Raw genomic sequence first — 22,273 nt, 5'->3', positions numbered from 1 at the left:
AAAATGTATAATCATTTTATTGTTGAAGCACTTTATTACATGATGCAGTTACCCTGCATTACCACTAGGTGTCAGTCTTCATCTGCTTTCTGACTTGGCCCGCTGCCTTCTTCCTTCCACTGGTAATGCAGGGAAATACAAACTATTGCTTTCTGTTATCAGGGGAGGCTAGGCTTCAATTCGAAGAATGACAGGCATTGTAGATCCCTCCCTGACCCCCATGATTACTACTTTATGATATTTTTGAGCATCCATTCGGTGAGGTCAGAGCTCTTACTGCTTCCTGGAATGCAGGGGCAGAAATCTGGCACACATACATCTACCCCAGCAGTGCACCGTGAATCATGCTCTAGTCAGTGTGACCAGTGATAGGTCCCTCATATGCTGCACACAATAGGGGCCTGAGTCATTGCAGTGTCAGGGGGCCCGTTCAGCCTCAAACACGTGTCCCCTGTTACAAATCAACTACTTTTAGGGTCTTTGTGTCTTTGGTGATCCAGACTTGCTCGCTGGGTCTTCCCTGTTTCATAATTTCCATTTCTTCTCTCCACGGTGGATCCTCACCACTTACGAGTCTTCTTGGCACTGACATCTCAGGTCACATATTGTATAAGAAGATTCCTCCTGAGCGCTTTCTTCAGGGAACTGGAAAATAAACGACTTACAAGTGAGTTCTGTAGGTAGTGGACCAAGATATACGTTATAGACATTACTGACCACCAAATCCCCAGCTGGTCACGATATACACACCAAACCTTCATATATCGACCACTCTACACATATACTGCAGCTGACCAAGATACTGAAAACTTCTAATATCACTGATGGTCATGTATGATTTGATGCTGAACTAATTGAATGTGTCTCAAATTTCCCAAATCTTCAAAGACACAGTGAATCCTAAACTTTTGATTTGTTTCAGAAGAAAAGCTCAAAATAGTATCCACCATTTTACAGATCAGAAGACCACAGAAGAAGGAGGATCACATTACGTGGACCTAAGATGGGCACCCGGCCGGTAGACTTGCCCATAATCCCATGCAGTCAGCCTAAGCCAATCAGGAGGGACGATATTGACGTGTCATAGGCACTACCTAACCAGAGAAGCCATATGTATTGTGAGCTTGTATGTTGATGTGACAGAACGTCTGACAGAGAGAGCGTTCAGCTGATCTTCAGACACACAGTACTGCGGGTTCAGACTCCGACAGGGACAGTCTGAGGGAAGATAATAGCTAATAGATAGGACTAATGGCAGGAACTGTCCCAGTCTGTTATCAGTGTACTGTCAGAAAAAGTATTCAGCGTGGACCGTGACATTGCCGCACCGAAACAGACAAAACCCTCCTTCAATAGTGTAGAAAACATCACCTTTGTGACAATGAATCAGGCATGTACATCTGTGAGGATTTTCACACCTTTCCAGCTGAGACCCAGGATTAGATCTGCCCTTGCTGACAGTGGCCATTCATCGCCCGTCCAATGATGCAATTACTGCCGCCTGTCTGTCCATGATTTTGCATACTGTATTGCTGCCACTGTTACTGCCCCTAGATAGCCTCACATCTCCTGTTCATCAGGCCCCATACTGTTACAGCCACAGCCAATACTACTGCCACTACTACTGCCCCTACTACTGCCCCTAGATAGCCTCACATCTCCTGTTCATCAGGCCCCATACTGTTACAGCCACAGCCACTACTACTGCCACTACTACTGCCCCTAGATAGCCTCACATCTCCTGTTCATCAGGCCCCATACTGTTACAGCCACAGCCACTACTACTGCCACTACTACTGCCACTACTACTGCCCCTAGATAGCCTCACATCTCCTGGTCATCAGGCCCCATACTGTTAAAGCCACTACTACTGCCACTACTACTGCCCCTAGATAGCCTCACATCTCCTGTTCATCAGGCCCCATACTGTTACAGCCACAGACACTACTACTGCCACTACTACTGCCCCTAGATAGCCTCACATCTCCTGGTCATCAGGCCCCATACTGTTAAAGCCACTACTACTGCCAATACTACTGCCACAACTACTGCCCCTAGATAGCCCCACATCTCCTGTTCATCAGGCCCCATACTGTTACAGCCACAGCCACTACTACTGCCACTACTACTGCCCCTAGATAGCCTCACATCTCCTGTTCATCAGGCCCCATACTGTTACAGCCACAGCCACTACTACTGCCACTACTACTGCCCCTAGATAGCCTCACATCTCCTGTTCATCAGGCCCCATACTGTTACAGCCACAGCCACTACTACTGCCCCTAGATAGCCTCACATCTCCTGGTCATCAGGCCCCATACTGTTAAAGCCACTACTACTGCCACTACTACTGCCCCTAGATAGCCCCACATCTCCTGTTCATCAGGCCCCATACTGTTACAGCCACAGCCACTACTACTGCCACTACTACTACCCCTAGATAGCCTCACATCTCCTGTTCATCAGGCCCCATACTGTTACAGCCACAGCCACTACTACTGCCACTACTACTGCCCCTAGATAGCCTCACATCTCCTGTTCATCAGGCCCCATACAGTTACAGCCACAGCCACTACTACTGCCCCTAGATAGCCCCACATCTCCTGTTCATCAGGCCCCATACTGTTACAGCCACAGCCACTACTACTGCCACTACTACTGCCCCTAGATAGCCCCACATCTCCTGGTCATCAGGCCCCATACTGTTACAGCCACAGCCACTACTACTGCCACTACTACTGCCCCTAGATAGCCTCACATCTCCTGTTCATCAGGCCCCATACTGTTACAGCCACAGCCACTACTACTGCCCCTAGATAGCCTCACATCTCCTGTTCATCAGGCCCCATACAGTTACAGCCACAGCCACTACTACTGCCCCTAGATAGCCTCACATCTCCTGTTCATCAGGCCCCATACTGTTACAGCCACAGCCACTACTACTGCCACTACTACTACCCCTAGATAGCCTCACATCTCCTGTTCATCAGGCCCCATACTGTTACAGCCACAGCCACTACTACTGCCACTACTACTGCCCCTAGATAGCCTCACATCTCCTGGTCATCAGGCCCCATACTGTTAAAGCCACAGCCACTACTACTGCCACTACTACTGCCCCTAGATAGCCTCACATCTCCTGTTCATCAGGCCCCATACTGTTACAGCCACAGCCACTACTACTGCCCCTAGATAGCCTCACATCTCCTGGTCATCAGGCCCCATACTGTTAAAGCCACTACCACTGCCAATACTACTGCCACAACTACTGCCCCTAGATAGCCCCACATCTCCTGTTCATCAGGCCCCATACTGTTACAGCCACAGCCACTACTACTGCCACTACTACTGCCCCTAGATAGCCTCACATCTCCTGTTCATCAGGCCCCATACTGTTACAGCCACAGCCACTACTACTGCCACTACTACTGCCCCTAGATAGCCTCACATCTCCTGTTCATCAGGCCCCATACTGTTACAGCCACAGCCACTACTACTGCCACTACTACTGCCCCTAGATAGCCCCACATCTCCTGTTCATCAGGCCCCATTCTGTTACAGCCACAGCCACTACTACTGCCACTACTACTGCCCCTAGATAGCCTCACATCTCCTGGTCATCAGGCCCCATACTGTTAAAGCCACTACTACTGCCACTACTACTGCCACTACTACTGCCCCTAGATAGCCCCACATCTCCTGTTCATCAGGCCCCATACTGTTACAGCCACAGCCACTACTACTGCCACTACTACTACCCCTAGATAGCCTCACATCTCCTGTTCATCAGGCCCCATACTGTTACAGCCACAGCCACTACTACTGCCACTACTACTGCCCCTAGATAGCCTCACATCTCCTGTTCATCAGGCCCCATACTGTTACAGCCACAGCCACTACTACTGCCCCTAGATAGCCTCACATCTCCTGTTCATCAGGCCCCATACTGTTACAGCCACAGCCACTACTACTGCCACTACTACTGCCCCTAGATAGCCTCACATCTCCTGTTCATCAGGCCCCATACTGTTACAGCCACTACTACTACACCTACAATGCTACATATTTCCTTCCTTGCTTGTCAGGTTTTATACTGTACTGCTGCTGCTGTGGCTACTACTGCCACTACTACTACCCCTACACAACTGCACGTCTGCTGCTTTGTCCATTAGGTTAAATACTGCATTGCTACTGCTGCCAGTACTATTATTGATACTACTACCCCTACACAGCCGTACATCTTCTTCCCATTATGTACCATACTGCACCTGCTACTGCCCCTACACAGCCACCCATTTCCTGTCCTAACTGTACTGTTAATGTCATGGCTAATACTGCCGTTACTACTACCCATACACAGCTGCACATTTTCTGCCTTGCTTCTCAGATTTCATACTCTACTGCTGTTGCTCCCAAAAATTGGGTAATTTTTGGACTGTTTGCTAAGAACAGATATATATTGCTAATGTAAAAGATTCATGCAGTGCCCATATAGTAGATCGGCTATATACAGTGCTCATGTAACATCTTTATAAGCACCTTTATACAATGATCATGTAGTAGATCTATACAGTGCTCATAGAAAAACTATATACAGTGCTAACTTAATATATTTATACAGTGTTCATATAGTAGATCTACTGTATACAGTGCTCATGAATAGTGATGAGCGGGAGGGGCCATATTCGATTTTGACGAAATCAGCCAATATTCGCTAGAATATTCGTCTCATATTCGTCGAAATCGAATATTGTGCATTATTCTAGTTATCGCGATTAATATGCGATTTAAATAATCGCGTATTGCGATTTTAACTTAAGGAAACTTTCCTATTGGTTGATATCTAGAATTAGCGAAGATGAGGATTGAAATATGACGAATGTATTTGTCATATTCCTCAAAACGAAGATAACAAAGTATTCTCCATCTTCGTTTTAGCTCCATATTCGTCAACTTCGATAATTCTAGCAATCAAATAGGAAAGTTGACCAGAGACAGCTGTGTTTAATTCGCTATGCAATAATATTACTTTGCTTTTTATTAAAAATAAATAGAATAATTATAATACTTGATAATTATTATAATTATTCTATTTATAAAAAAATAAAAATATATTATCGCATAGCGAATTAAACACAGCTGTCTCTATAGTCAACTTTCCTATTTGATTGCTAGAATTAGCGAAGTTGACGAATATGGAGCTAAAACGAAGATGGAGAATATTTTGTTATCTTCGTTTTGAGGAATATGACGAATACATTCGTCATATTCGTCATTTTCGCTAATTCTAGCAAGCTGACCATTAGAAATACAGCTCTAAGTTGAAATCGCAATGCGATTTCAACTTAATTCTCACATCCGACAGTACATTCTAGTATGGAGGCGTTCCCATGGTGATGGGGACGCTCCATGAGCACGGAAGTCGGCAGAAGCGGCAACGGGCACTGACTGGAGTAGCCAGGAATCCTAAGGACAGGTAAGAACTACTTTTGGGAAGTGGGAAAGAAAAAAATATAACAATAAAAAAAACAAAAAAAAATGAATATTCAAAATAACGAATTTATAGCGCTATATTCAAAATATTCGCAAAAAAAAATTCGCTATTCGAATATTCGCGCTCAACACTACAGTGCCCGTATAGGGCTCGATAAGACGACTACATAATAGTGCCAACAAATTTTCTAATAATATTGTTCTATAGTGCCTATATAAGATTGCTATACAGTGCACACATTACCCCTGGGTCACTAGTTTACTATATATAAGCATATATATATATATATATATATATATATATATATACACTCAGTATATACATACTGTCAAAGCTCCAGGCTTGCTGCCCGCTGTTATTCACAGCGAGCATGGGCACCACATCACTCACCTAGCTTTTGCCTGGGGCCAGCCGCCGGACTCCTGTGTCCCATTCTGCAGCCTAGCAGCTAGGTCTATTTTTATATGTTTTAGTTTCTATTCATTGAATCTCCCCTTGCAGCACTGCAAGGGTTAATTCCCCATTTTGCTCTGTGTTCAGCTGTTTGACTAATGAGCTCCTCAGCTCTACTATATACGTTGAACTTTTTCTTCCCCACTTGGCCTAAGCAATAGATTTCTTTTGGTTTCATTTGCCTACTAGGCCCTGTAAGAGAGCTTACTTGTCTGTGTACTGACTTCTGCCTGTTTCCTGGAGTCTGACTGTACACAGTTTCCCCCCTGGGGCATATTTCATGTGTAATTAGGCAGATAATGATGAGATTCTTACCCAAACTGCACACAGGGAAATCCCGTTTCTCGTCTGAAATACAAAAACTCTTGATTAATTATCAGTATTTCTCTAAAAACTTCTAAATATAAGGTCACATTGCGAGATGCTGCCTCGTCTTATTTCTGCTGCAGAAAATGACCATCATGGCCACATGTTCTAAAATTTGTGAAATGTTTCTGGACACTAACCTCCTCTCTAGGCGTACACTAACCTTCTTTCCAGATGGACATGTACCCCTCTCTAATTAGAGACTGATCCGCCTACAGAAGACTGACATCCTCTCTAAATGAACACTTATCATCTATATAGATGGATGCTGATCTACTCTCTAGTTGGACACTTAGAGTATCACCTCTATAGATGGACACTTACCTCCAAAATACGTACAGTTGAAGTGACTGCACACTTCACATGTGCTGTCTAAAACATAAGTGTTCCCTTGTTTTTCCACAAATCGAAACTTCTCAGCCACCGGTATCAAGACTTCCTGCTCTTTTGGGAAGAAGGAGATTCTGTGGATGTCAACTCCAAAGCAGGTTGTCATCTCGAAGAACAATCCCTCTGAATATTCTTTAGCAACTTCTATATTCCGAGAGGAAGAGGTGAATCTCCCAAACCTCAGATCCACCTCCTCTGATACCTGCAGAGACTTGTCTGTGCCCCTGTAAACTTTATAAGTTCTTGTTTGTCTTTTTGAGTTCTTCCTTAGCACTTGCAAGGCTCGAGTCAAGTAGAAGTGTAAAGCCTTATAGTGGAAGTTCTCCATGTAGTGTCCTCTGGACTTTCCAGCCACGGTCACATTCCCATTGAGTTCTTTATAGATTGGACTGCTCTCTGGCCAGTCTGTGGTGTAGACGATGATCGCTATCCCAAACTCATCCCTAAACTCACCAGGAAGATGCACTGTTCTCTTCATTTTGTTCCACTGTACTGCTGCCCGGTCCCATGCCAAACCAAAGGCCAAGTTGAAGGATTTCTCCCGAGTTAAAATTTTTGGCATGAGATCTGTCTCATATTGATCCGAGCATCCAATGTATTGGTCGTCAAATGAATTGCGATTAAAATCCAGTAACTGATGCTTGCATTTCATCTACAAGAAATAACAAGAAGCTGAAAGGTATCATGAAAAAAATCAAGGACATATTTGCAAGAGAGGAAGACCTTAGAGGGTGGAGGCCAAAGCGTGGTTGTATAAACAGGTGTAGATAAAGTCTAATGGGCCATGGTGCAAGAGTTTATCTTGGGCCGCTCCATAACCTTCAGGTCTATTGTCTACATTCCTGGTGGTCTAGGTAGTGAAAGGATTAATAATGGTATCCCTAGTGGTCTAGGTAATGAAGGGTTACATTGTGTGTACCAGATGGTCTGTGGCAGTAAGGGTGTTATTGTCAGCATCACTGGTGATCTAGGGCAGTAAATAATAGGAATATTCCTCATGTCTAGAGCAGTGAAGGGGGAAATGTTAGTACACACTGTGGTCTAGGGCAGTAAGGGGATTATTGGCAATCTACTTGGTGGTCCTTTAACCCCCTTGGAATAAGTGTTTCCATTTTAGTGATCGATTTTGTTTCATGTTACAATAACTTTCGTTTATCTTCTTGTAAGTCTACAAGTTCATTACATTGGTGCTTCAAGAACAATGTTGCAACAATGTTACTTCATTTTCATTACTTTCACTTTTCTTCTGTTCAGTCTCTTTTCTTTGCGCCTCACAGTATCTTTTAATATTGGATTTACGATCATTGAAGCAAATTCTCACTTCTTTTTTGTTTGCCCTGTGCACATACGGCTTTCTGCCCAGGTTATGCTATCTCTTATAATGTACTGTACCGATGGCAGGAAGTCGTACTTGTCCGAACTCGTTTGTCCTCCTGAAACTTTCTTGCTTTTCTTCCAACTTATTAGACTAGAAATCTGGACTCCATCTTCTACATGCTGATCTAGAAGACAAGGTGAGAACTAAGCTGGGGATGGAAGTGATATTACCGCATTCACTGTGTTCACCTGCCATAAGAAGCTGAACCTGCTGACACAGAAATAAGTCTCACCGGATACTTCACACAGACTCACCTGGACAGATCCCGGCAAAATCCAGAAACACAGACACCGAAGTGAGAAACAGGAGGTTTAGTGAATGGTACATCATAGGAAATTATCTGTGGAAACAAGGGGAACATGGACAATTAAAAGAACATTAAAATAACTAAAGCAGAAAACAACTTACAAGTAAAAATCTAAAATAAAAAAACTGACTGATTACATTTCTGCAAAAGACACTTGTTCTACAAATATTACGTCATTAAAGAGGTCGTGTCACTTCAGCAAACAGCATTTATTATGTAGAGGAAGTTAATACAAGGCTCTTACTATTGTATAGTGATTCTCCATATTGCTTCCTTTGCTGGCAAGATTAATTTTTTCATCATATTATACATGGCTCGTTTCCATGGTTACGACCACCCTGCAATTCAGGAGCCGTGGTCATGCTTGCACACTATGGAAAAAAGCACCAGCCTATGTGAGCTTCCACAGTTCCGGCCACCAGAGAGGCAGGCGATTTTTCCTATAGTTTGCAAGCACGGCCACCGCTGATGGATTACAGGGTGGCTGTAACCATGGAAACGAGCAGTGTATAATGTGATGAAAAAATGAATCCTGCCAGCAAAGGAAGCAATATGGGAATCACAATACATTAGTAAGTGCCTTGTATTAACTTTCTCTACATAATAAATGCAACTTGGTGAAGATAGACAATCCCTTTAATAAAAATACTTCCAATATTTAAGATGGTCTAACTACTATAATACTGCCTTCTATGTACAAGAATATAACTCCTATAATACTGCCTCCTATGTACAAAAATATAACTACTATAATACTGCTCCTCTGTACAAGAATATAACTACTATAATACTGCCTCCTATGTACAAAAATATAACTACTATAATACTGCCTCCTATGTACAGGAATATAACTACTATAATACTGCTCCTATGTACAAGAATATAACTACTATAATACTGCTTCCTATGTACAAGAATATAACTACTATAATACTGCTCCTATGTACAAGAATATAACTACTATAATACTGCCTCCTATGTACAAGAATATAACTACTATAATACTGCTCCTATGTACAAGAATATAACTACTATAATACTGCTCCTATGTACAAGAATATAACTACTATAATACTGCCTCCGATGTACAAGAATATAACTACTATAATACTGCTCCTATGTGCAAGAATATAACTACTATAATACTGCTCCTATGTACAAGGATATAACTACTATAATACTGCCTCCTATGTACAAGAATATAACTACTATAATACTTCTCCTATGTACAAGAATATAACTACTATAATACTGCCTCCTATGTATAAGAATATAACTACTATAATACTGCTCCTATGTACAAGAATATAACTACTATAATACTGCTCCTATGTACAAGAATATAACTACTATAATACTGCCTCCTATGTACAAGAATATAACTCCTATAATACTGCTGCTATGTACAAGAATATAACTACTATAATACTGCTCCTATGTACAAGAATATAACTACTATAATACTGCTCCTATGTACAAGAATATAACTACTATAATACTGCTCCTATGTACAACAATATAACTACTATAATACTGCCTCCTATGTACAAGAATATAACAACTATAACACTGCCCCTATGTACAAGAATATAACTACTATAATACTGCCTCCTATGTACAAGAATATATCTACTATAATACTGCTCCTATGTACAAGAATATAACTACTATAATACTGCCTCCTATGTACAAAAATATAACTACTATAATACTGCCCCTATGTACAAGAATATAACTACTATAATACTGCTCCTATGTACAAGAATATAACTACTATAATACTGCTCCTATGTACAAGAATATAACTACTATAATACTGCTCCTATGTACAAGAATATAACTACTATAATACTGCTCCTATGTACAAGAATATAACTACTATAATACTGCTCCTATGTACAAGAATATAACTACTATAATACTGCTCCTATGTACAAGAATATAACTACTATAATACTGCTCCTATGTACAGGAATATAACTACTATAATACTGCCTCCTATGTACAAGAATATAACTACTATAATAATGCTCCTATGTACAAGAATATAACTACTATAATACTGCTTCTATGTACAAGAATATAACTACTATAATACTGTCTTCTATGTACAGGAATATAACTACTATAATACTGCCTCTTATGTACAAGAATATAACTACTATAATACTGCTCCTATGTACAAGAATATAACTACTATAATACTGCCTCCTATGTACAAGAATATAACTACTATAATACTGCTCCTATGTACAAGAATATAACTACTATAATACTGCCTCCTATGTACAAGAATATAACTACTATAATACTGCCTCCTATGTACAAGACTATACCTACTATAATACTGCTCCTATGTACAGGAATATAACTACTATAATACTGCTCCTATGTACAAGAATATAACTACTATAATACTGCCTCCTATGTACAAGAATATAACTACTATAATACTGCCTCCTATGTACAAGAATATAACTACTATAATACTGCTTCTATGTACAAGAATATAACTACTATAATACTGCCTCCTATGTACAAGAATATAACTACTATAATACTGCTCCTATGTACAAGAATATAACTACTATAATACTGCTCCTATGTACAAGAATATAACTACTATAATACTGCTCCTATGTACAAGAATATAACTACTATAATACTGCCTCCTATGTACAAGAATATAACTACTATAATACTGCTCCTATGTACAAGAATATAACTACTATAATACTGCTCCTATGTACAAGAATATAACTACTATAATACTGCCTCCTATGTACAAGAATATAACTACTATAATACTGCTCCTATGTACAAGAATATAACTACTATAATACTGCTCCTATGTACAAGAATATAACTACTATAATACTGCCTCCTATGTACAAGAATATAACTACTATAATACTGCCTCCTATGTACAAGAATATATCTACTATAATACTGCTCCTATGTACAAGAATATAACTACTATAATACTGCCTCCTATGTACAAAAATATAACTACTATAATACTGCCCCTATGTACAAGAATATAACTACTATAATACTGCTCCTATGTACAAGAATATAACTACTATAATACTGCTCCTATGTACAAGAATATAACTACTATAATACTGCTCCTATGTACAAGAATATAACTACTATAATACTGCTCCTATGTACAAGAATATAACTCCTATAATACTGCCTCCTATGTACAAAAATATAACTACTATAATACTGCTCCTCTGTACAAGAATATAACTACTATAATACTGCCTCCTATGTACAAAAATATAACTACTATAATACTGCCTCCTATGTACAAGAATATAACTACTATAATACTGCTCCTATGTACAAGAATATAACTACTATAATACTGCCTCCTATGTACAAGAATATAACTACTATAATACTGCTCCTATGTACAAGAATATAACTACTACAATACTGCCTCCGATGTACAAGAATATAACTACTATAATACTGCTCCTATGTGCAAGAATATAACTACTATAATACTGCTCCTATGTACAAGGATATAACTACTATAATACTGCCTCCTATGTACAAGAATATAACTACTATAATACTTCTCCTATGTACAAGAATATAACTACTATAATACTGCCTCCTATGTATAAGAATATAACTACTATAATACTGCTCCTATGTACAAGAATATAACTACTATAATACTGCTCCTATGTACAAGAATATAACTACTATAATACTGCCTCCTATGTACAAGAATATAACTACTATAATACTGCTCCTATGTACAAGAATATAACTACTATAATACTGCCTCCTATGTACAAGAATATAACTACTATAATACTGCTCCTATGTACAAGAATATAACTACTATAATACTGCCTCCTATACACAAGAATATAACTACTATAATACTGCTCCTATGTACAAGAATATAACTACTATAATACTGCCTCCTATGTACAAGAATATATCTACTATAATACTGCTCCTATGTACAAGAATATAACTACTATAATACTGCCTCCTATGTACAAAAATATAACTACTATAATACTGCCCCTATGTACAAGAATATAACTACTATAATACTGCTCCTATGTACAAGAATATAACTACTATAATACTGCTCCTATGTACAAGAATATAACTACTATAATACTGCTCCTATGTACAAGAATATAACTACTATAATACTGCTCCTATGTACAAGAATATAACTACTATAATACTGCTCCTATGTACAAGAATATAACTACTATAATACTGCTCCTATGTACAAGAATATAACTACTATAATACTGCTCCTATGTACAGGAATATAACTACTATAATACTGCCTCCTATGTACAAGAATATAACTACTATAATAATGCTCCTATGTACAAGAATATAACTACTATAATACTGCTTCTATGTACAAGAATATAACTACTATAATACTGTCTTCTATGTACAGGAATATAACTACTATAATACTGCCTCTTATGTACAAGAATATAACTACTATAATACTGCTCCTATGTACAAGAATATAACTACTATAATACTGCTCCTATGTACAAGAATATAACTACTATAATACTGCCTCCTATGTACAAGAATATAACTACTATAATACTGCTCCTATGTACAAGAATATAACTACTATAATACTGCTCCTGTGTACAAGGATATAACTACTATAATACTGCTCCTATATACAAGAATATAACTACTATAATACTGCTCCTATGTACAAGAATATAACTACTATAATACTGCTTCCTATGTACAAGAATATAACTACTATAATACTGCCTCCTATGTACAAGAATATAACTACTATAATACTGCTCCTATATACAAGAATATAACTACTATAATACTGCTCCTATGTACAAGAATATAACTACTATAATACTGCTTCCTATGTACAAGAATATAACTACTATAATACTGCTCCTATGTACAAGAATATAACTACTATAATACTGCTTCCTATGTACAAGAATATAACTTCTATAATACTGCCCCTATGTACAAGTATATAACTACTATAATACTGCCTTCTATGTACAAGAATATAACTACTATAATGATCTTTTTATTTAAAATCAAGCAACAAAATATTACAATATATTTACAATAAAGTCATCGAAAATAAATGAAATAAAGTTACATCACAAACATTATACACATGCTGACACATGGATGTTCCTCCACTACACATTATTGCAGTTATTTTTCTCAACTTCTATCCTATCACACAATCATTTATCTCCAGCAAAAAGGACCAGAAAGACGACTCTTGTCTCCCGGCTGCAAACTCATGAGCATTGCTCTTCAGATAAATCTCCTGTATGGATGGAGAAGACATCAGATCTCTCCTGAGAAACTCGCCTGCCGCCTGTTCTTAGTCTTTACACTGTTCACATTAAGAGGGGTTTTTTTTTTGCAGTTTTATTCAGGTCACTTAAACTTCTTTGCCCTTTTTTTCCTCCTCCCACTGCTGTGACCTGTAGAGCCCCATCTTTTGGTGGACACTGAGGAAACAAGATCTTCTTTCTGAGGGTCATCCTCAGGATTGAGTGAATGAACTTGCTCCATTTGTTCCTCTTCCTTCTGATCTTCTTCTCCCAGTACACTGTAACGTCCAGAAGCTACTTCCAGCACCGATAGCTCAGGTGTTCTCTTCACTGTGCTGTTTTTCCTTTTTACTGTCTGGAACCCATCATCATCCACACTGGTCTCTGTGGCTGGACCAGCTGGCTCTGTGGACATGGTCTCTGTGGCTGGATCAGTTGGTTCTACAAGTGTGGCCCCTGCAGGGTTAGCTGGTTCTGTAGACACGCAGGGCCTCTCTTCAGGTGGTTTGGTGGCAGCTGGTTCTTCAGGCGTTGTTTGCTTTTGTTTTAGTAATTCATTCATAACTTTTTTGAATATTTTGCTTCTTGGAAGGAATTTCTCTTCGGTGGCTGGTGATATTTGTGAAGCAGCACCCATGGGTGGCACATCAGTCTCTACAGCAGGGTCACTGGTACCTTGCCTTCTAACATCATTGGGATTGACAGTTTCTGGGACTACATCTGTAGTTGCAGCGACATCCTCCTGGTCTTCCTCCATGTTTTCTGTGAACATCTCCTCAGTAATCTTGTTGTGTTCTGCGTGCGGACAGTCCCGGAACGTGTGGCCCTGTCCTAAGCACAGGTTACAGATGACCGGGCCTGTGCACTCGTCCTTTACATGCCCCAACTGTCCACATAATGAGCACTTGGTGCGAGAGCAGCTGTGGGCGAAGTGTCTGCCCCCACATCTATGGCACAGGCGCGGCTGCCCAGGGTAATAACATATCCCTCTGTCCGAGCCCAGGTAGAAGGAGTGCGGCAGATGGCTGGTCACCCCGTTGTGCTGGACGAGCTGAACTCTGACAGTGTAGCCCCCATTCCATATACCCTCCCCATCATAGATTTTTGTTGGTCTGCTTTCTACTATACACTGTCTGTTCAGCCAGAGCTCCAGATCTGCCAGTGCGACCACCTCTGACTGGAAGAGGACAGTGGCCGTGACCACCTGGGGCCTAGACAGCTGGATCACTCTGAGGTGCTCCCAAATCTTGTTCTCTTTAGTATCATTATAAATGCTCCAGAATAAATCCAGACTGTACTGAAGCTTAAAGCTGACGTCATAATTCCTGGAGGAAGGAATATGGATCAGAGCGTAGACCTCAGAAGCCTTAAACTTCATGAACTCTTTCAGAAGAACTTTCCCAATATACAGTCTGGAGGGGATGTTCTCCTCTGGTCCTGTGAACCTGATTCTGACTGCGTTCCTCCTCTGAGGTGGGGGGTTCGCCGGTCTGGTGACATTAGAGAACAGTCTCCTGTACTGAGGTTCTTCAGCAGATGGATCAGTACTCGGCCGCTCCTCAGCTGCAGATAGTCCTGCCTGCACTGTGGAGAGCTGAGGGTCCTGTACAATGTCTGTAACCTCTGCTGCACGCTGTGCACTTGGTTCAATATGGGGAACATTGTCACTCGCAGCACTGAGCGGGGTCTCACTGACCATATCAGCACATAAAGAGTTTTCTTGCTGAATCACAGGACTGACACTAGAATTCAATTCATCAGTGCTACAAACAAAGTCCACTGTGCTTAACCCCTTGCTGTCTGGCACACTTTGTTCTGCAGCATTTGCAGAGGTTGATGGCTCAGACCCCAAACATGGTTCACACAAGAGCTGTGATCCTCCAGTCTCTGCACCCCCATATACCATAGGGCTCCTCTGCTTCACAAACATTGCGACCAGTCTCATATTCAGTTTCTTTTTTTCTAAGAATTTCTCTCCTTTTCACAACTTGGGCTCTAGATTCTTTCTTTTTGTCACTTGCCCAGTTTTGTATTTTAGATATTATACTTTTATCTTCCTCCAGACTCCCCTTCAGTACAGCCAGCTCACGTGTGCAACCATCCAGACCCTCACACTTCATCAGCTTTGTTTTAGGATCAGACTCTTTGCTAATTTCATCTCTTAATCTGTGGATCTTCATTTCAAGTTTAAATACATTTTTCCTGGTCACATTTATGTTTAAGTCAGAAACATTGCTGCATTCAGAAGACTCACCAGCCACCATTTCCAAACTCTCCTCTCCATGCTGCAGGCCGCACTCCAGGCCCTGGGCTTTCCCAGGATCATCAGCCCAGCTTCCCTCTCCTCCACCTGGGTCAGAAGCCATGCCCCCTCCCTGCAGGGAGCTCAGCAGCACACGTCTATCCTCTACTATGTACAAGAATATAACTACTATAATACTGCTCCTATGTACAAGAATATAACTACTATAATACTGACTCCTATGGACAAGAATATAACTACTATAATACTGCTCCTATGTACAAGAATATAACTACTATAATACTGCTCCTATGTACAAGAATATAACTACTATAATACTGACTCCTATGGACAAGAATATAACTACTATAATACTGCTCCTATGTACAAGAATATAACTACTATAATACTGTCTCCTATGTACAAGAATATAACTACTATAATACTGCCTCATATGTACAAGAATATAACTACTATAATACTGCCTCCTATGTACAAGAATATAACTACTATAATACTACTCCTATGTACAAGAATATAACTACTATAATACTGCCTCCTATGTACAAGAATATAACTACTATAATACTGCCTCATATGTACAAGAATATAACTACTATAATACTGCCTCCTATGTACAAGAATATAACTACTATAATACTGCCTCCTATGTACAAGACTATACCTACTATAATACTGCTCCTATGTACAGGAATATAACTACTATAATACTGCTCCTATGTACAAGAATATAACTACTATAATACTGCCTCCTATGTACAAGAATATAACTACTATAATACTGCCTCCTATGTACAAGAATATAACTACTATAATACTGCTTCTATGTACAAGAATATAACTACTATAATACTGCTCCTATGTACAAGAATATAACTACTATAATACTGCCTCCTATGTACAAGAATATACCTATTATAATACTGCCTCCTATGTACAAGAATATAACTACTATAATACTGCTCCTATGTACAAGAATATAACTACTATAATACTGCCTCCTATGTACAAGAATATAACTACTATAATACTGCTCCTATGTACAAGAATATAACTACTATAATACTGCTCCTATGTACAAGAATATAACTACTATAATACTGCTCCTATGTACAAGAATATAACTACTATAATACTGCCTCCTATGTACAAGAATATAACTACTATAATACTGCTCCTATGTACAAGAATATAACTACTATAATACTGCCTCCTATGTACAAGAATATAACTACTATAATACTGCCTCCTATGTACAAGAATATAACTGCTATAATACCGCTCCTATGTACAAGAATATAACTACTATAATACTGCCTCCTATGTACAAGAATATAGCTACTATAATACTGCCTCCTATGTATAAGAATATAACTACTATAATACTGCTCCTATGTACAAGAATATAACTACTATAATACTGCTCCTATGTACAAGAATATAACTACTATAATACTGCCTCCTATGTACAAGAATATAACTACTATAATACTGCTCCTATGTACAAGAATATAACTACTATAATACTGCTCCTATGTACAAGAATATAACTACTATAATACTGCCTCCTATGTACAAGAATATAACTACTATAATACTGCCTCCTATGTACAAGAATATATCTACTATAATACTGCTCCTATGTACAAGAATATAACTACTATAATACTGCCTCCTATGTACAAAAATATAACTACTATAATACTGCCCCTATGTACAAGAATATAACTACTATAATACTGCTCCTATGTACAAGAATATAACTACTATAATACTGCTCCTATGTACAAGAATATAACTACTATAATACTGCTCCTATGTACAAGAATATAACTACTATAATACTGCTCCTATGTACAAGAATATAACTACTATAATACTGCTCCTATGTACAAGAATATAACTACTATAATACTGCTCCTATGTACAAGAATATAACTACTATAATACTGCTCCTATGTACAGGAATATAACTACTATAATACTGCCTCCTATGTACAAGAATATAACTACTATAATAATGCTCCTATGTACAAGAATATAACTACTATAATACTGCTTCTATGTACAAGAATATAACTACTATAATACTGTCTTCTATGTACAGGAATATAACTACTATAATACTGCCTCTTATGTACAAGAATATAACTACTATAATACTGCTCCTATGTACAAGAATATAACTACTATAATACTGCCTCCTATGTACAAGAATATAACTACTATAATACTGCTCCTATGTACAAGAATATAACTACTATAATACTGCCTCCTATGTACAAGAATATAACTACTATAATACTGCCTCCTATGTACAAGACTATACCTACTATAATACTGCTCCTATGTACAGGAATATAACTACTATAATACTGCTCCTATGTACAAGAATATAACTACTATAATACTGCCTCCTATGTACAAGAATATAACTACTATAATACTGCCTCCTATGTACAAGAATATAACTACTATAATACTGCTTCTATGTACAAGAATATAACTACTATAATACTGCCTCCTATGTACAAGAATATAACTACTATAATACTGCTCCTATGTACAAGAATATAACTACTATAATACTGCTCCTATGTACAAGAATATAACTACTATAATACTGCTCCTATGTACAAGAATATAACTACTATAATACTGCCTCCTATGTACAAGAATATAACTACTATAATACTGCCTCCTATGTACAAGAATATAACTACTATAATACTGTTCCTATGTACAAGAATATAACTACTATAATACTGCCTCCTATGTACAAGAATATAACTACTATAATACTGCTCCTATGTACAAGAATATAACTACTATAATACTGCCTCCTATGTACAAGAATATAACTACTATAATACTGCTCCTATGTACAAGAATATAACTACTATAATACTGCTCCTATGTACAAGAATATAACTACTATAATACTGCCTCCTATGTACAAGAATATAACTACTATAATACTGCTCCTATGTACAAGAATATAACTACTATAATACTGCCCCCTATGTACAGGAATATAACTACTATAATACTGCTCCTATGTTCAAGAACATAACTATTATAATACTATAATACTGTTCTGTGTGCGGTCTGTGTTCCGTGTGCGGTATAAGTTATGCTGTGCGGTGTGTGTTCTGTGTGCGGTGTATGTTATGCTGTGTGCGGTATATGTTATGTTGTGTGCGGTGTGTGTTCTGTGTGCTGTATATGTTATCCTGTGTGTGTTCTATGTCTCTTATTTGTAATGAGGGAGGAGATGTGAGCATGCCCTGCCCTGTGCAGTTATTTGCTCTTACACCCACCCGTGTCGCCCCCTTACAGTTAGATGTGGTTGCGGTTATCTCTGCTCCCCTGGATTCGGTGTCCTCTGCTCCCCTGGATTAGGTGTCCTCTGCTCCCCTGGATTTGGTGTCCTCTGCTCCCCTGGATTCGGTGTCCTCTGGTCCCCTGGATTCGGTGTCCTCTGGTCCCCTGGATTCGGTGTCCTCTGGTCCCCTGGATTCGGTGTCCTCTGGTCCCCTGGATTCGGTGTCCTCTGCTCCCCTGGATTCGGTGTCCTCTGGTCCCCTGGATTCTGTGTCCTCTGGCCCCCTGAATTCGGTGTCCTCTGGTCCCCTGGATTCGGTGTCCTCTGGTCCCCTGGATTCGGTGTCCTCTGCTCCCCTGGATTCGGTGTCCTCTGGTCCCCTGGATTCGGTGTCCTCTGCTCCCCTGGATTCGGTGTCCTCTGCTCTCCTGGATTCAGGGGCTTTGCTTTGTTGCCTCCAGTCGTTTTCTTGTTGAAGTTTCGGCTTCCGGTTTAACGACTTAGAGGAAGCCGAGCTCTGGACAGAGACAGAGTTACTGTAACTTCTCTTAACCCCTTCACTCCCCGCTGCTGGGAAATCTGTGCACCGACCTGAGGCTGCAGTCACCGTCAGTCTGCGATGTGCAGAAGATTTCATCACAGATCACCCCCCCACACACTTTTGCCTTGCAAAAGTATTCTCCCCCCCACCCCCTTGACTTTCTTTGTGTTTTGGTGCCTCACAACCTGGAACTAACATGGATTGTTTGAGGATTTGTATCATGTAATTTACAGAACATGCCGACAACTGTGAAGATGTTTTTTTTTATTGTGAAGCAAACAACAAATAGGACAAAATAACAGAAAAGGTCAATGTGCAGAACTATTCACCCCCCTAAAGTCCATACTTTGTAGAGCCACCTTGTGCGGCAATCACAGCTCCAAGTCTCTTTGGATAAGTCTCTATGAGCAGTTGCCACATCTGACCGCTGGGATTGTTGCCCATTCCTCCTTGCAGAACGGCTCCAGCTCCTTCAGGTTGGATGTTTCCGCTTGTGAACAGCGATCTTTACGTCTGACCACAGATCTTCTATTGGATTGAGATCTGGGCTGTGACTCGGCCATTCCAACACATTTACATGTTTCCACTTAAACCACTCAAGTGTTGCTTGAGCCGTGTGTTTGGGGCCATTGTCCTGCTGGAAGGTGAGCCTCCGTCCTAGCCTCAGATCACGCACAGAGTGGGACAGGTTCTGCTCAGGAATATCCCTGCATTTAGCACCATCCATCTTTCCCTCCACTCTGACCAGTTTCCCAGTCCCATCCCCCAGTATGATGCTGCCACCACCAGGTCTCACTGTGGGGATGGTGTTCTTTGGGTGATGTGTTGGGTTTGCTCCAGACATAGCGTTTTCTTTGATGGCAGAAAAGTTCAGTTTTCGTCTCCTCAGACCAGAGCCCCTTCCTCCATACATTTTGGAGTCTTCCACAGGCCTTTTCACACACTCACAACGTGCCTTATTGTTTTTAGCTGACAGTAATGGCTTTCTTCTGGCCGCTCTGCCATAAAGCCCAACTCTATGGAGCGTACAGCTTATTGTCGTCCTATGTACAGATCCTCCAGTCTCTGCTGTGGAACTCTGCGGCTCCTCCAGGGTTACCTTAGGTCTCTGTGCTGCCTCTCTGATACCCTCCTTGCCCGGTCAGTTTTGGTGGGCGGCCGTCTCTTGGCAGGTTTGCTCTTGTGCCATGTTCTTTCCATTTGGTTATGATAAATTTGATGGTGCTCCTGGGGATCATCACAGATTTGGATATTTTTTTATAACCTAACCCTGACTGACAACATTTTCCCTTACTTGTTTGGAGAGTTCCTTGGTCTTCATGGCAGTGTTTGCCTCTTGCTTAGGTGTTGCAGCCTCTGGGGCCTTTCAAAAAAGGTGTGTATATGTAATGACAGATCCTGTGACACTTAGATTGCACACAGGTGACATCATGTCACTAATTATGTGACTTCTGAAGGTAATTGGTTGCATCAGAGCTTTTTATGGGCTTCCTAACAAAGGGGGTGAATACATACTCACATGACAATTTTCTGTTTACTATTTCTAAACAATAGTTTTATTTATGTATTTTTCTCATTTCACTTCACCAACTTAGACTATTGTGTTCTGATCCATCACATAAAATTCAGATTAACAAAACATTGAACTTAAGGCTGTAATGTAACAAAACATGAAAAAAAGTCAAGGGGGTGAATACTTTTGTAAGGCACTGTAGTTAGGATGATCTGCAATGCACGCTGGGAAATGTATGCAAATAGCTCCATGTATGAAAATGGGGGTAGTTAAAGGGGTGTCTCATACAACCTCAAAAATCTCTGCTAGCTGGTGACTCCTTCTGGACATTCATGGTTGGCTTCCAGGAGGCGCTAGAGGGACAGTCTTCTTGAACTGTCAGATGTTTCACTACTTCTTCTTGTTTCCTCTCATTAAAGTGGTTTTCCAGGAGTGTTGATGTTCTGCCCTCCGATCTAAGGGAGTCACAGGAGCCGTGGACACTTCCGCTGACCCCCCAATCATCAGTTATCAGCAGGAAGTACGGAGAAGCTGCCAAAATAAACTAGATACATTGTGAGGAGGACACTGAGGCTGACAGTATTAGGGAGGTCAGTGAGGCTGGCAGTGTTAGGGAGGTCAGTGAGGCTGGCAGTATTAGGGAGGTCAGTGAGGCTGGCAGTATTAGGGAGGTCAGTGAGGCTGGCAGTATTAGGGAGGTCAGTGAGGCTGACAGTGTTAGGGAGGTCAGTGAGGCTGGTATTGTTAGGGAGGTCAGTGAGGCTGGCATTGTTAGGGAGGTCAGTGAGGCTGGCAGTGTTAGGGAGGTCAGTGAGGCTGGCAGTGTTAGGGAGGTCAGTGAGGCTGGTATTGTTAGGGAGGTCAGTGAGGCTGGTATTGTTAGGGAGGTCAGTGAGGCTGGCAT

The 22,273-nt window shown here is 40.2% G+C and overlaps 1 protein-coding gene across 5 annotated transcripts; it reads right to left on the bottom strand.

Moving 5' to 3' along the window:
- LOC120996611 (ecto-ADP-ribosyltransferase 5-like) lies at positions 1-19,880 on the bottom strand. Of its 5 annotated transcripts, none has more exons than XR_005777815.1 (7): positions 19,311-19,880; positions 8,336-8,421; positions 8,096-8,205; positions 6,638-7,355; positions 6,263-6,295; positions 993-1,218; positions 1-645 (listed from the first exon to the last, which is right to left on the bottom strand). XR_005777815.1 is itself a non-coding variant. In XM_040426650.1 (6 exons), the coding sequence occupies exons 2-6, from the start codon at positions 8,409-8,411 to the stop codon at positions 638-640; spliced, it is 945 nt and encodes a 314-aa protein (XP_040282584.1). In that variant the 5' UTR covers positions 8,412-8,421; positions 19,328-19,874; the 3' UTR covers positions 1-637. The 5 variants fall into 5 exon arrangements, 2 of the variants coding, with proteins under 2 accessions (XP_040282584.1, XP_040282585.1); XR_005777814.1 differs by having other exon boundaries at positions 19,328-19,877; XR_005777816.1 differs by lacking the exon at positions 19,311-19,880 and having other exon boundaries at positions 8,115-8,205; positions 8,336-8,383.
- Positions 19,881-22,273: the final 2,393 nt, after the last annotated feature.

The sequence above is a fragment of the Bufo bufo genome, chromosome 3 (assembly GCF_905171765.1).
Source record: "Bufo bufo chromosome 3, aBufBuf1.1, whole genome shotgun sequence".
NCBI lineage: Eukaryota > Metazoa > Chordata > Amphibia > Anura > Bufonidae > Bufo > Bufo bufo.
Note: the sequence above shows the minus strand (reverse complement) of the source record. Positions and strands in the feature narration are given on the sequence as shown.